At 42.5% G+C, this 17361-nt stretch overlaps 1 protein-coding gene across 1 annotated transcript in view; it reads right to left on the bottom strand.

The window, feature by feature from the left end:
• Positions 1-9878, bottom strand: part of MKLN1 (muskelin 1) — a 158495-nt gene extending 148617 nt beyond the window's left edge. The window contains exon 1 of the mRNA XM_033957577.1: positions 9731-9878. Coding sequence (XP_033813468.1) covers positions 9731-9825 — 95 coding nt within the window. The 5' untranslated portion in view covers positions 9826-9878. The remainder of the gene's footprint in view (positions 1-9730) is intronic.
• Positions 9879-17361: the final 7483 nt, after the last annotated feature.

The following is a 17361-nucleotide window of genomic DNA, read 5'->3' as shown; positions in this document are numbered from 1 at the left end:
AGATCTTGCTCAACTATAAAATTTACAATTAATGCAGCTCTGTCCTTTACATCCGTAAATGAATCTTCCAAGACTGCTGTTACATTTTGTAAATCCATATCTGTTGGTAAATTCCCAGAAAGTAGTAAATTTTCAGAGATAGGTAAGCCTTATTTATAGGTGGCAATTGATCTGGTGGAAAAGACAAATTCTCCACCCAAAATTTTTTGAAGATCTGAAAACCTGGTTATTTTCAAAAATGTAACTCTTCCTCTCTCTGTTTACTCTGTCCTAAATTTTCTCTTCATTTTGTCTTTTCCTTTCACTGGAGTTCCTTTCTACCCTAACCCTTGTTAACCGTGTCGAGCTTTGCTAATGTAGAGATGATGCGGTATACAAACCCAAGGTTTAATTTAGTTTAGTTAGATCTCAATCTGCGTCAGTGAAAAATTTTTTGGACAGTTCAATACTCTTAAATTTAATTGGCGATTATAATTTTCAATCATTTCTATCTTGCGTGAAAGAGTGGTCTGGTCTCTGATTATAGTAGTAATAGAATTTTTCAGAGGAATAGTCTCAGAGTCTACCTTTTCTAAACATTCTTGTTTCACCTTTTCAATATTAGAAGTAAAGGAGTCTACTTTAGTTACAAGTACTTGCACGTCTGAAGCAGTCTTCTCCACCTTCTCCTCCATTCTCCTTATGGCCTCCAAAAGGATATCCAGGGTGTTAGCTGGGGTTCTTCCTGAGGCTTTAGCTACCTCAGAGTTCTTACTCCCCTGCTCTCCAGTTGAGAATGTAGCTCCGCCCACTGTCTGCTCCGGAATAACTCCCTCCTCCCCTCCAGAGAACAAGTTGCTGCTCTGCCTGCTTCTGGACAGAGCGGTGCAGAGATCGTTGGCGGAGACAAAGATGTCTCAAAATCCAAATGCTCAAGTGCTCCACCGCGGATGGCTGCCGCCACTGGGAAATCAGAGAGTCAGCTGCATCCCACAGCTCGAAGAACCGCTGGAGTGTTTGCTGCGTCATTGATGAGGTAAGGGCCGCAGATTGAGATAATCTCATGGCCCCTTTCCTCTTAGTATGGGGCATAGTCAGAAAATAGGAAAAGCAGCAATAAACTTGAAGAAAAAACAAAACAACCGGGACCTGCTACGCATCCGCCAACTTGGATCGTCCCCTCCGGGTACAAATGGCTTTAGTTTGCACACACAGCAATTTTTAAAGCAAAGGTAAAAATGCATGTTTGCTTTGATATTCGATGCAAAACTCCTCCCAAGGTAAAAAGCATGTGGACAGTGAAATTACCCTCAGAATGTCAAACATGTTGACAATAGAGAAAAAAAATATGAAGGACACCAAGGACTTATTCTGCCATCATTAAGTCACAGTTCATGCAATAGAAAGCTTTGCTACTTGGCTGCCCTGCAAAATAGTTGCAGAACTTTGGAGAAAGATGGAGAAAAATACAAGAGACGGCTTTATTGCAGGACAGATAATTATTTCCTTTCCAATTCCATGGACTGCATTTCTCGCCACCAGTGAGTATCCAAGGACGCATCCCTTTATTAACATCTACTCTACTTAATTTTAATTCTTCTTACTGTTAAGGAAGGCATGAGCCAAATTCCAAATCTTTCTCATTCCAATACTGTTTGAAACACTGTTTGACGGTAGCATTCCTTTGCCAGTCTATATTCATTCGTTACACAGATAACTCTCCATAACAAGTGGCCTACTCCAACCTGCCTACATCTGAAAGTGACCTGCACTGCGGTACTTGTTACCTGCCCTGCATAAAGAATTTCCATCAAAGTCCTGCCCTCAAACTGCTAAACACCTTCTGTGCCAGTAGCTGGGCACAAAGAATAAAATAATAGAAACAAGAGGACAGGATTCACAGTTACCAGAGTGGAATGTTCTCTACATAGCAGCAATTATTTCCTTCAAGTGCAGCCAGGGTGAAAGGAAGGAGGCATCAGCTGATATCCAAACAAAGCAAAACAAACTGGTTATGAAACATTACTCAGCTTAATTCACAGGCATGGAAATTTACAGAGCTGTAAGCGGACTGATCCCAAGAGAAACAAACAGAATAGAATGGCTGCTTAAAAACAAACAAAGCTTGTGCTAGTAGAGTTAAGTTAAATTAGACTTTAACATACATTCAAGCAATACATTTCCCTATTCAGATAGTTACTTTAGACATTCTAATAAGAAAAAGGGAACATGACAGAAGAAGGGGAGAAGAGCACAGTTACTTACCGTAACAGGTGTTATCCAGGGACAGCAGGCAGCTATTCTCTCTTAGCTATTCTCTATTAGTTCTCAGTTTTCCGCATCCGGGCTCCGTTGATGATGTCACCCATATGTGAGAATAGGCTGCCTGCTTGTCCTGGGATAATACTTATTTTAGGATTCATTAGGTTACAAATTTTTAAACTTGTGGACCAGTGGTGTCACCATTATTTCAGTAACAGCGCTGGTGTCGTTTGGACTGCTTACTTTGGGAAAGGGGCAAAAGGGTGGGACTGCCCCTCAACTCCTATGACCACTCTTAACAAGACCTGTCGCATGCGTCTGATGACAATTTTCTGCTTCAACAAATTAGATTTAATTGGTATTTGTAGTTGTAAACTGTATTAAAGGAATAGCTGCTTCTGCAAAACCCTTAATTTAAATAAGAACCCGTCCACATAGCTATCTGGTTAAATTAACATTGAAAGAAAGGCAGAAAAAGAATAGGACACCCTTCAAAATTACTTAGGCTGCAAAACACTTGCTACCAAGTGCACTAAGCAAACAGCACAATTACCACATAGCAATGCTTGACTTGCTTCCAGTTCACTGATGACGAAAAGGGAAATAAAATGAAACTTGCTTTTTACCAGGTCATAACAACCTACCATGTAAAATTAGAAAACACTCCTAAACTATGTTTAATGGACCAGACTGATGTCTCAGTAAAAGATTACATTAGAAGCAGGAGTTCAAATGAAGGGCCTCTGTGCAAAAAATATCAGAAAAAAGCCCCAAGAACAGGGGAGAGCCACCACAGAAAATATGGGAGCAGCTAGAAATAGGATCCCATCCTGCACTAGAGACTGTTTGGGCGAATTTATGCAACAGAGCATTACATTTATTTAAACAATATAAACTAGATTATGGTACTTTCTGCAAGCTAAAGTAAAGTGAAATTTGATATTATTTGCTCATTTCCTTTCTCAATTTCTACTAGACAAGTTCAGACTGATGGGCTATGCAACCTTACCATCAGATGGAGGTAGAGAAATTACCATTATAAGGAGTGAGGACTACTAGCAAGTCTGTTAATACCAAAACTGATTCCCAAAACGTAAGAACTACAGACTCAAACTCTCCAAAATGTTTAGTTTACTTAATACTTGGTTTTCTGTCTTTCTACTCAAAGTGGTTTACAATCAAAATCAGGAAAAGAACTGCTCCACTGATCCAGTACCCTGCTCTGATCACCATCTAATAACTTTCAACCACACCTACACAGCAAATTAACCATCAACCAAGAAAACCTAAGTATAAGAGAGTTTACGATGACAACTCATTTGATATAAAGGATGTGTCTCTAACCTAGCAAGAACACTGAATCCAAATCCATCGATGAAGCTGCCAAGACCTGGCACGCCAAAGTGAAAACCTCTATAAGGGCTTAGCCTCAGTCAAAGAAATTAAATACCCCTGCAATCTCTCCTCCCCCTGGTTCACTGAAAAATTAAGAGCCAAAAACAGAGAACTAACAAAAAGCAGAAAGAGAAGAGAATGGTACAAATCAAGGCCAAAGGGTGCTAAAACCAACTGAAGAAACTACACGAAGAATACAAACAAGCTATTCTCAAAGCCAAAAAAAGGCCTACTCCTCCCAAAAGCTACTAAAAACTTCCAGCAGATCAAAGAACCTCTTTACACCAACTAAAAAGATATACACAGCATCCCAAGCATACAACCGAAACCTGAACACCAACCTCAAAAGTGAATCATTATTTCAGACAGAATATATTCTCATCTTGACACTGTCACACAACAGACACCAGTACCCCTCTACCCAAACGTAACTATCAAACCCACAACTGAAAAATTAAAGCACTTCAAAAATATCTCATTCAATAACCTCACATTTATTGTAGACTCCCTTCACCCATCCAGCTCCATCTTAGATCCCTATCACACCTTCTAGTTGCGGTGAAAAACACTTTTATATCTTCAATCCTTCCTCTCATTAATACCTTTCTACAAAGACTCAGTACTTACAACCTGGAAATCAACAATTAGACCACTAAAGAAACCCACTCGACCCACATATACCCAGCAACTATAGGTCTTTCTGCAACCTACCATTCATTTCAAAAGATCCCCAAAAAAGCAGTACTCAACCAACTACACTCAATCGACAATCAAAAAGCCCTATCCACCTTCCAGCCAAGATTCCGGAAATTCCATAGTACTGAAACCCCCACCCCTGAACATCACCGGCAGGAGGGATGCCCAATCCATCCTTCCGGAACCTCACCACCCCCGGTACATTGCGGGCATCCCCCCCACCGGACCCCCCCCCACCTTAAATCGTTAGCCAGTTGGAAGCATCCTTCCTGCCTCCAGCTGGCTGGCCTGCCTTCTCAAGAATGGTGGAATTGCACTGGGGAGGGGCCTTAGGCCCCGATTTGCCCAGGCGCTCAAGGCCCCTCCCATAGGAGTGGCCTTAGGCACCTGGGCCAACAGGAAACTTAGTCCCAATGCACAGTGCATTCTGGGAGTGGCCTAATGTTCTGATTGGCCAGATCCATTAGGCTATCCCCCTATGGGAGTGTAAGTGTCTACCGCAGGCCTAGGGGGGACATGTACGGTCACCTAGGTCTGCCTAAGGCTACTTCTGGGCCAAGCCACGCACATGCCTAGCCTTAGGCGAGCTTGCGCATCTCCTTAGACTCCCAGAGGCACCTCCAATGTAGGCGGCCTGCCGTAGGAGGTATTTTTGGGTTTTTTTTTAGAAAATGTGCGTCCCAATTGGCTGGTTAGGCAGCAGTTGGCCACCTACAATTGGGAAGCTGTTTATAGAATTTGGTCCTCTCCTGCAGTACCCCCCCACCAGCGTGGTAATCAAATGCTCAGGACTAGAGAATGACACGGTGACAAAATTCATCACCGTTCCCGTCCCCGCGGATAACCGCGGGAAATAATCCCATGTCATTTTCTAGTGTCTATTTCAACCTCAGTCCTTCTACACCAGCATTCTTCAGAGCAAAGCTTGAGGGTCAATGGTTGTGGCCATTCATACTCTGATTCTTCCTTCTCTCCTTAAAGAATGACATCAAGATGGTTTCCCGCGGTTATCCGCGGGGACGGGGACGGTGATGAATTTTGTCACTTTGTCATTCTCTACTCAGGACCCATCAGGAGGGCCTCTGCACAACAGCAGACAGCGTTGCATCCACAACCATGCATTTCTGGATGCCCTACAGCTGCGGCCCAGAGTTTAGTGCCAAGGTTTTAAAATGTTTGCAGGACACGGAGTTATAATAGGAGGTCATAAAACCTTCTTGCAACTGAAAAACTATTCACCCAACTTAGAAAAATGTCCAATAGTGCATTTTACATCATATACCTTATTAAAAATTAAACTTCTTTTTTCAAAATAATGGTGCACATCTCACATATATCCCAACGGTGGCCCCTCATAGCTTCATCAAGGAAAATTCCTTTATCCTCTAAAGGTTTATCAAGGACAAAGTTCATTATATTCACACAATCACTTGTTCTGGCTCAAGCCTCAATCACAAAACTAGCAACAACAAAGGAGACAAATACCTCTTCCTCAGAAACAGGATCCAATAGAAGAGAGCGGAACAGGCCTGGTCTTCTAAACCCACTTTAATAGCAACCAATGGTACAGTACATGTATAAAACAACCAATCATAGAAACATCTAGCATGTCCAGGACTCGACACGCAACGTATTTCGGCTAGAGCGCCTGCATCAGGAGTCCTAGAACATATATCATATAATACATAAAAATACACATGAAATGTAAAATCTATTAATTAAAATAAATAATTATAAAAAGTAAAAATGAATAATAATGGAAAAGATAACATACATACCCTGATAACAAATCAAATACACAAGTCAATTTGTAAGGACACTAAAGAGACAAAAATATTTTAATCAACAGCTGTAAATTTAAATAAATATTACCACATAATTTTATGTCATTGATTTACCTAAAATGTCATAATTGTGTGATCTTGCTATTTGTATCTGTTAATTGATAAGATTGCTTGGTTTATCTATGACATAAAATTATGTGGTAATGTTTATTTAAATTTACAGCTGTTGATTACATATGGTATGTATGTGTCATAAAATATTTGTGTCTTTATACTGTCCTTACAAATTGGCTTGTATATTTGGTTTGTTATTTATCAGGGTATGTAAGTTATCTTTTCCAGTATCATCACTCATTTTTACTTTTTATAACTATTTATTTAGTTTAATATGTATTTTTGTGTATTATGTTCTACGACTCCTGATGCAGGCAGTCTAGACGAAACACACTGTGTGGCGAGTCCAGGATATTTTTATGAAATCATGATTGTTTTATACATGTACTGCACTATTGGTTGTTATTAAAGTGGGTTTAGAAGATCAGGTCTGTTCTGCTCTCTTCAATCACAAAGCCACCATAACTATGCCATAGTAACATCACTTCTTTAGCACCCAGACCAGACCATAAGGGGTTTATCCATCAACCAGGAGAGAAAGAAACAGTACCAAATATACTCGAATATAAACTAAGATTTTTGCCCCCCCCCCAAAAAAAACCCCAAAATGGGGATATCTGTTAATATTCAGGTACTCAGATCTACACCCACCCTCTGCCCTGACCTGTTGCAGGCCTCCATGGGCCTGCCTGAAGCCCTGGTGGTCCAGCAGTGAGCCAGGATAGGAGCAATCCTTTCCACATCCTGTACCGGCCAACTCTAAACCACCCCGCCTCTCTGACCACTGCAGACCTTACCTTTAAAGCCCTGATGTTCTAGTGGTGAAGCAGAGCAGAAGCAATCTTCCTATGCTTCTGCCCTGTGAAAGCCACTATCAAACATGCATAAGGATAGGAATGGATAGTAGGAAAAAGGAGGTAACAATGCTGTTGTATAAATCTCTGGTGAGGTCCCATTTTGAATACTGTGTGCAATTTTGGAGACCTTGATCCTCAGGCTAGTAGTTATATCTGCTATATGAAAAACAAACATAGCTCAGAAATAAAGCCAGTACTTGATGGAAATCCATTTTGACAGAATTTATCCACAACCTTATTTGTTGGTGAAAAACAACAACCAACCAAAATAATATAGCTAAACAGGAAAGATTAAGGATATTGTGACTTAATTCAACAATTCATTGTTTAAGTACATACTTGCAACATTTATACTGAATTTTGAACCAGCTTTCAGAAAATGTATCTAGGGTGAATAGCCTCAGGAGCTTTCTCTAGAATAACCTACATTTATCAATGAGAAACTATTGACCAGTACTTTCCACACAATAAAAAGTAATTTAAAGTATACCAAATGTCACATTTTACAAAAAAAAAAAAAAGCAACTTTGTTTGTGCCTTTAAACCACATGTGTCAAACACAAGGCCCGAGGGCCGAATCCAGCCCACCTGGCTGTTTTACGAGGCCTGCGGTTCAGGATCAGCATTACGGGGAGTAAACAGGGTTTCAAGATGTCACCTTGCTTTCTGTTTTGTGCCCTCACCTGACGGCAACAATAGCAGTCGTGGGCCGCGGTGATCATCAGCTTGTGCTTGTCAGCAATGCAACAAAAACAAATTTAACTGTGCCGACCCCAGCGATGCACCCCATTGCTGACCAATAATTTACACCGCCGGTGTGATTGTGAACTTGCACATGCCGTCAGCGCACCAGACATGAATTTAACTGTGCCGGCCCCAGCTGGGATGCACGCGCAAGTTGACAACCCCACTGGCGGTGTAAATTACTGGCTAGCAGTGTTAAATTACTGCCAAAGAGAGGAGAAAGCCAGACCACAAAAGAAAAATGAGGCAGCGAGGGGGAAAGACATTGATTATAACCGTAAGCTTGCTCTCTTGATTTCCAGCCCCACCTCCCCTCCTGACTTCCTCCTCCAGCTCCACCTCACTACTAGTCTGGCCCAGCGGTACAATGCGCGCAGGGGTGGGGGAGCACGAGTACCTCTCCTGCCTCCAGTAATATTCTTTACAGCCGCAGTGGTGAGGGAGGGAGGGAGATGACAAAGATAGAGGGAATGGTTTTATTTTTAATTTGGTGTTTAAATTGTGTCAATTTTGAGAATTTTAGTCTATCTTTTGCACTGCTCAGGAGGAAATATATTTGTTCATTTTTTCTCTGGGGTTGTACTGCATGCAGAGTCTTGAATCTTAGGGTTCCTTTTTTATGTATTAGTACTTTTAGTTTTGGGCCCTTTATTTGCATAGGGGTTATCTGTGTTCTGATAGGAATGAATGTTGAGAAGCATAGTGTGCTTTGTGTAGTTTAATTTTGTGATTAACCATTATGTGTTAATAAGATTATATTGTGTGTATGTGTATATATATGAAAAATGAACTGAAAAAATTGTGTTATAATTAGTACTATTATGGGGGCGGGGTCCGGCCCGCAACTTAGCCTGTGTTTTGGATTTCAGCCCCTTAGCGTGATCGAATTTGACATATATTATTTTATTTTTTCAGAGTAGTCTATACTCTCAATACTCCTGCCCCAGAAATAGGCGAAGACACCACTTTCTTACAGTATATTTAGTGCATCATATTTTGAGGATAAGAAGATGCACTACTTTATTAAGTACGAGTAGCTAATTGGAGCATCGTACTAGAGTTCGTCCTGGTAGCACTAAGACACTTGGGGCTCCTTTTACTAAGGTGCGATAGCGTTTTTAGCGCACGCAGAAAATTACCACGCAGCACGCTTCTAGAACAACTGGCGTTCAGGTCTAGCACGCGCGCTATTCCTCGCGTTAAGGCCCTAACGCAGGGGTAGGGAACTCCGGTCCTCAAGAGCCGTATTCCAGTCGGGTTTTCAGGATTTCCCCAATGAATATGCATGAGATCTATTTGCATGCACTGCTTTCAATGCATATTCATTGGGTAAATCCTGAAAACCCGACTCGAATAGGGCTCTAGAGGGCCGGAATTCCCTACCCCTGCCCTAACGCACCTTAGTAAAAGGTCGTTTTCGCTGCAGTACTTTTTTTTTTTTTTTCCTTTCAGGAAAGTAGTTTATTAAATCAAACATGAACCAGCAGCCACTTGAATTACAGGCCGCCTTGGCTTTAATCTCTGGCCAAAGGATCCATCGAGGCAACTAAAAACCACTGACCTCTGGCAGCCGGTGTCACCGCGAGCAAAGTCGATGGGCATCAGCGCGCGGCATCGCAAGGGACAAGACACTGGATTTTGCCCCCTGGCAGGCAGCTGCCAACCCCTCCCCCCGTCCCTGCGCTTATGTCAACACTAAAGCGATTCATACGCCAGCCTTACTTTTTCCAGGCCCTGATAAACCGCTCGCCTAAGGCTATTCGCCCCCTCCCCCCCCCGGGTCTGCGCGGAGGCAGGGCCGAGGCTGCGACCGCGGCCGCCAGGGGATAAAGGAGCGGAACCGCCTCCCTCCGGCTCCAGAGACCGTGGCGGGAGGCGCCGGCCGGCGGCTTTACTCACTCGGGCAGGTAGGTGGAGGAGAAGGAGCTCCACTTGTGCACCGTGTAGGCCAGGACGCCGCTCCCCGACGCCGAGGCCGCTCCAGACGCCGCCATCTTGTCAGCAGGAAGCCCGCCGCAGCGCTCGCGCGAGCGGGGAGGGAGGGAGGGGGCGGAGCTACGGCTCTTAAAGGCGCCGCGCGGGGAAGGCGATTGGCTGCCGCCTCTCTCTACGGGCCTCGCGCGCGGTTGACGGCGGGTAAGAGCGGATAGTGACACGAGGGAGGTGGGGTCAGGGCGAGGTCAGCGAGTCGCGAGGATCCTGCCGCTGCTTGGGCGCGCGCGCTTTCTCGTGTCGCGGATGGCTTCAGGGATGGCCGTTGGTTGGCGCGTGGCGGCGGAGATAAGGAGGGAGGGCGGAGGGGGGGTCTTTCTCACCCCCCCTCCTCTTCCATCCCCACCACCCCGAAACACAAAAGGGCTCCCGCCCTCACCACGTTTACAAAACGGTCCTTCCGAGGCCTTCACTTCGAAAGCTGAGAGCAGCCCCGGGACAGATGGCCAGGCCGGGCCCAACTAGGCAGCAGCCTCGAGGGACGGCGAAGAGAATCTCTTAGAAAGGTACTTTACCAGTAGGGAGGATGGGGCCATTTGCTCAGATTAGTCTGGAGAGATTGGTTTGTGGGGCTAAGAGAGGGGAGCAATGAGTACACACACACCCCCCCCCACACACACACACACTCACCCCTCCCCCTGCAACTCAGGACAGGGATCTCAAAGTCCCTCCTTAAGGGCCGCAATCCAGGATTTCCCCAATGAATATGCATTGAAAGCAGCGCATGCAAATATATCTCATGCATATTCATTGGGGAAATCCAGAAAACCCGACTGGATTGCGGCCCTCAAGGAGGGACTTTGAGATCCCTGCATTAGATCTAGTTACATGCACTGCCTCCATTGTATGTAAATAGATCTCATACATATTCATTGGGGAAATCCTAAAAACCCAACTGGATTGCGGCCCTCAAGGAGGGACTTTGAGATCCCTGGGCTAATCAGAGCCTCGGACCCCTCTCCGATGCACCCAGGGAGGGGAAGGACCATTTTGAAGAGGCGGACCAGATGGCCACAGGGAGTAGGCATCCCTCCGGTCATTGACTAATTCAAGGTAAGGGGGAGAGGGTGTTGTGTGGCAGTGGGAGAGAATGGGCATCTCTCCCGCTGCTGGGAGAGGAGTGTTCGCCACTGCAGGGGGGGTATTGTTTGTGGCGGGAAAGAGTAGGCATCTCTTCCACTGCTGGGGGTGGGAGTTCTCTTGGCAGCAGGAGTAAGTGGGCATCTCTCCCACTGCTGTGGGGTGGGGTGTTGGTTGGCAGCAGGAGAGATTGAACATCTCTCCCGCTATTGTGTTTTTGAGGGGTTTCTTTCTTTTTGCATTTTTTCTACACATGTGCCTATTGCTATCACTAGCAATGGGCACATGCAAATTTAGTGAGTCTTCGTTACTCTCCGCCACCTCATTTGCATGAGCGTTTTTTGGAGAATGACTAGCTTTTTTTCAATTCGCTACCAGAACGGCTGTGATAGCAGCCCATCATTTTTTAACACTTTTTTTTAAGCATCTAGGCCCTACAGTGAGTGCTAAGAGGTGAGGAGTGGCTGAGTCATTAATTTGCTGCCTCAGCACCCTGAGGTTCTACCATCAGATCCCAGCACTGCTCCTTCTGATCCTGGGCAAATCACTTAATATTCCATTTCCCCAGGTACAAAATAAGTACCTTTATGTACCACCGTGAATGTAAAAAGGTGGTACACAAGTCTCATCCCCTTCCATTGGGGAAAAAGATGTTGGGGAGATACGGAGATTAAAAGGGACTAAGGCCCCGATGCTCAAAATCTAACCACGACATTAAAGGTAGTTAGCACTGGGATAATGTGCCTGTTAATGGGCACAGATTGCTAGGGCACTAGTATCAAGGTGTGAACTGAAGAGGGCCACAACTTATACACTTCTCCCTCCGTATTCGCGGTGATAGGGGATTAACATTACATTACATTAATGGCTTATATTCCGCCTGTACCTTGCAGTTCTAAGCGGATTACATCAAAAAGATAACTGGACATTTCCAGGAAGAGGAATACAATTAAAGACGTTGGATCTAGTACATCAAAAAGATAGCTGGACTTTTCCAGGAAGAGGAATACAATTAAAGGCGTAAGGTCTAAGACAATTTTGAAGTGAGGATGCTAAGAGGGGGCGAGAGGGGAAAAGGAAGGGGTTAGGACATTTGGGTGAATTTCTTGAATAGTAGACCTGCGAATAGTAGACCTGCGAATAACTTTTTCATATGTTATTCGCTGTTTTCTATTAAAAACTCTTGTGAATAACAAAAAAGACAACATTCGTGATTTCACTTGAAAACATTTACAATACTGTATTTATTGCAGTTTTTGAAAAACACAGTGTTATACATTATGCATGGGTGATAACAGTATAGATTACAGTACTTATCTCTTACTCAGTTGGTGTCTGTCGGTGTTTGCAGGAGGAAGAGAAAAAGAGAATAAGTGAGCACCAGGTGCCTCAGGCAGCGGAAGTGAATCTTCAGTATGTGGTACAGGTGTCGGAGGAAGACGAAGGGGATGCCTCCTCATGGGTGGAAGAGGTGGATGGAGAGGCAGTGTGACTCTAGGCATCTTTTGGAAATACATTGTGATTTCCGTCTGGCTCTTCTGCTTCTTCATTTCTTTAAATATAGTTGTGTATGTAGAAATCGCTGCTTCTGCTAACTCATTCACCTTTAACGCACGTATCATGGATGGGTCGATGTCATAGAAAAAGTCCATCACACCATTGAACCTGCATATATGCCCTCTGCAGTATTATCCACTGTAAACTTGTCTTCTAGCACATCTTCTACTCCTTCCTCCTCTTCATCTGGTATTGCCTCTTCTTCAGGAGCAGTCAGGTCAATTAGGTCATTTTCCGTTAGTTCTTTTGCTCTGGTGTCTATTAATTCTTGAATATCCTCCATATATCTTCAAAGCCTTCCCCACCCACCTGCTTTGCCAAGTCCATGATGTCTTCTATAATTTCTTGGACAAGCTCTGTGATATTGACAGTGTTCTCCCTTTTTACACATTCAGGCCAAAGATTCTTCCCGCACAAGTTCACTGTTCTGTCTCTGGCTTGACAGCTTTCACCGCTCTTTCAATAATATTGATGGCATCGGCAATAGTGAAGTCCTTCCATGATGTTCTCCACGTTGATGCCTTCGTCCATCACATGGACAATCCTCTCCAATGAATACCTCGTGTAGTGTGCCTTGAATGTCCTAATTACCCCCTGGTCGAGAAGCTGGATGAGAGATATTGTGTTGGGGGGCACATAGACAATCTGAACACCCTCAATGTGGAACTCATGTGGATCTGGATATCCAGGGGCATTGTCCAAAATCAACAGAACCTTGAATTCCATTCCTTTATTGGCCAGGTATTTTCTTACTTCAGGCACAACACACTGATAAAACCACTGTAGAAACTGTTGTGGTTGTCCAAGCCTTCTTGTTTCTCATCCAGTAAACAGGTAGCTGGAACTTATCTTTTCCCTTCAAGGCTCAGGGGTTCGCGGCTTTATATTTGTTTGTAAATCTTTATTCATTTTCATATCTTACAACAAGTGTATAATATTCAATCAGAAAAATTTTTAAACAAATCACTTGACAATCTTACTTATAATCATTAAAGTATAAAAGAATCCCTTCCCACCTACCCCATCTATTAATAATAAATCAATTAGCAATTATCATATTTCCCAATCTCACCCCACCTATATCTTATATAATAACAAGGTGTTTAAGGTGTCTGATCATTAGAATATGTAATCAATGGCCCCCAAATCTTTTTAAAATTGTGATAATTTCCTTGCTATATAGCAAGCACCCTCTCCATTTTATAAATATGGCATACTGAATTCCACCAAAAAGTATAATTAAGTTTAGTACAATCTTTCCAGTTTCCAGTAATATGTTGAATGGCAACCTCGGTCAATATTAACAAAAGTTTATTATTATTTGCTGAAATTGGGCTCTTAAATCTCATAGATGTACCAAATAATATAGTATCATATGAAAGAGCAACATGATTTTCTAACAATGAATTAATTTGGCACCAAATTAACTTCCAAAAGGCATTTATATAGGGACAGAAAAAAATTAAATGATCTAAAGTCCCAGCTTCTAAACTACAATGCCAGCATCTATTGGACCTAGAGCTATCCAACTTCTGTCAACGAACTGGGGTCCAAAAAGCTCTATGCAACAAAAAGAACCAGGTCTGCCTCATAGATGCTGACCTTGTAGTTTTTATTCTCCAAGACCAAAATTGTGGCCATTGAGAGGCAGAAATTTGGTGCCCAATCTCAATGCTCCAAATATCCCTAAGACCAGTTTTTCATTTTTTATTCAAATACCCATACAACAATTTATACCACTGTGCGGCTTGGTGACCCAAGAAATCCACCTGAAAGCACAGGAATTCCAAACTATACTGAGAGTTAAGAACTTTCCATTCAGGGAACCCCTCCTGAATAGCCTGCTTCAATTGCAACCACTTAAAATTTTGTGATTTATTTAATCCATATTTATGTTGCAATTGTGAAAAACTAAGCAGTGATCCATTTAGAACAACATCATTTAAAGTCTGTATACCTGCAATAATCCAATGCTTCCAAACAATTTTAAAACCGCCAATTTTAATCTTGGAGTTTACCCAAATGGATTGATTTAATGATTTAGAAATTGGATCTGGTGATAAATTACTAACATAACGTAAAGTCTTCCAGGTATCAATCAATATTCTATTTTCTTTATATTTCCTGGGCAAATTTATACTACTAAGATGAGACAAATGTAAAGGAAACATGAGCCGCCATTCTAAATATAACCAATCTGGAACATTTTCCATAAGATCTGGGAGGATCCAATACATACCCTGTCTTAAAATATAGGCTTGATGGTACCTATAAAAATTTGGAAAATTTACCCCTCCCTTCACAATTGTCTTTTGTAGAGATACTAAAGCAATTTTAGGTCTTTTACCCAACCAAACAAATTTAGTAAGAATACCATTTATCCTTTTGTAAAAAGACCCCTGAAAAAAATTGGTATCATACTTATTTGATAACAAACCACAGGCAATATCATCATTTTGATCGTTTGAACTCTCCCCTACCAAGAAAGATGTAAAGGATTCCATTGCTCACACATCTCTGTTATTTGTCCTTAATAAAAGTTTTTCATTCTCCTTCATTGTGTCTTCTATGGTTCGCGGCTTTATAAATCAGTGTTGGCTTTATCATATGGCCTATTGCATTTGCACAAAGCTGCATGGTTACTCTATCCCTTGCAGCCTTGAAACCTGGTGCTCACTTATCCTCTTTGCTAATGAAAGTTCTCTGTGGCATTTTCTTCCAAAACAGAGCAGTTTCACTGGCATTGAACACCTGCTCAGGTTCATATCCCTTCTCTTCAATAATTTCCTTAAAGGTAACAGGGACCTCTCTAGCTGCCTCTTGGTTGGCAGATGCTGTTTCTCCTGTCACTCTCACATTACGCAGGCCATACCTGTGCCGGAATTTATCAAACCACCCTTTACTGGCCAGAAAGTTGATGATTGCGACAATCCACCTTCCCTGCTCTTCAAGTTATCATAGAAAGGCTTTGTCTTTCCTCTTATCACAGAGTCTACCGGAATTCTCATCTTGTAGCAATCCTGCACCCAAAGAAATGTTACAGCTTCCATATGAGAGAGATTGGAATCTCGCACATGTAATGTCTTCATACCTGCAGGAGCAGCTGCTGCAACAGCTTCACGGATTGCTTTTTCATTCTTCTTTATGTACCTAACTGCAGACTCATTAATGCCATAATGCCGAGCAACAGCGGAGGATGACTTTAGTCTATGAAGCATATCCAATAATTCAACCTTTTCTTGTAAGGTTTTCACTTTTTTCCCCTCTTGGGAGCACTTTTAGTAGCACTTGAAGTCTTGCACTTTGTAGCCATGGTGGGAGACCTGGCCTGTTCCTGAAAGAGAGGCAATACACGGTGAAGCTGTGCAAGCTGGGAATCAGCGATTTTCTCTCTAAACGCTGTGCATGCTGGGAATCTGTGCTTGGAAAAGCACGCCAAAATTTTTTTCTGCAATCATGGTTGACATAATTCAGGGGGAGGAGCCAGAAATCTAAAAACCATGAATATCGAAAGCGTGAGTGCAGAAACCGCGAATGCGGAGGGAGAAGTGTATTTTTACACGGATATTAATGAGATCATTCAGTATTTCCTCCCAATGCTCAGAGGACAGAACAGAGGCAATTCCCTAACCTGCCTCATCTATGGCCTCAAAAAGTCAGACCACGTTAGCCCTTTCTACAGAAAACTTCATTGGCTACCGATTGAAGCACGGGTCATCTTCAAATTCACCTGCCTCTGCTTCAAAACCTTAACTGGCTCATCCCCAATATACCTGTCACGACACTTTGTGTTCCCCGGCTCCAACCGTACACGCAATGCCCACCTGTTTGTCTATCCCTCTTCAAAGGGATGTATCTACAAAAGATACCTGGACAAAACCCTCTCTTTCCGAGCTGGCAAATGGAATGACTGCTTGACCACCCTCATCTCTCTTGCCCCATCCTACCAGGAAATCTCTCAAATCATACCTCTTTGATAAATTTCTCTAACTCCCTCCCTCCCGACCAAACTACTAAACTCGACCCCGCCTCCCTTCCTTCCCTTTCCTCTCCCTTCTCACCTATATACCTCATCTCCCCCGGGTTTTCCTATCCCCTTTCTGCACTCCCTTGTAATTGTTATTGGATTATTTTGTAATTGCTACTGGTTACATTATACACTTGTTAACTAACTCTCTGTATCTTCGCTGTATATGTACAGTCTCTTCTCCTGTAAACCGCTCTGAACTGTTTTGTGGTATTACGGTATACAAAAATAAAGTTATTATTATTATTATATGTCCTGTTTGTTTTGATTACCACTGTAAACTCTGTCATTCAGGAACTGTTATGTGTTTACAGCCTACATACGTCTAGCAGCGCTATAGAAATGAAGTAGTACTAATGGTATGAAAGAGGCTAAAGACAACACAGCAAATTGTTTCAAATATTAACAAAAGCAATTACAGATATTTGATATAGTTTAGCTTCAGTCTCCAAAGTTGCCAGTTATCATGTTTGACTCAAAATTCTAACTTTTTGGTGGTAACGATTGTTAATCAGGCCAAGCGAAAGATAGAGAAATCAGTCTCAGTCCTGCTGATATTTCTTCAGCCTTCAACATTATTAGCCATACACTTCTTATGGTTGGAAGCTGTATGAAAGATTCTGTCCTGGCATGGCTTTATGCTTTTTAATTTTTTTTATTAACAGAGACAACAGGGCCCACTTTTTTGAGGTTGCTTTTAACTCCTAACCACCACTCACTTGCAAAGCACCCATGACTGAGAAACTCGTTATTAAATTGTAAGCTCTACTGAGAAGGGTCTGTCTCTTGAATATTTTAATGTACAGCACTGTAGAAATAAGTAGTAATAATATTTAATATCTATTTGCAATCATTGGCTTTAAATGCTAATGAT

The sequence above is a fragment of the Geotrypetes seraphini genome, chromosome 9, assembly GCF_902459505.1.
Source record: "Geotrypetes seraphini chromosome 9, aGeoSer1.1, whole genome shotgun sequence".
NCBI classification, from domain to species: Eukaryota; Metazoa; Chordata; class Amphibia; order Gymnophiona; family Dermophiidae; genus Geotrypetes; species Geotrypetes seraphini.
Note: the sequence above shows the minus strand (reverse complement) of the source record. Positions and strands in the feature narration are given on the sequence as shown.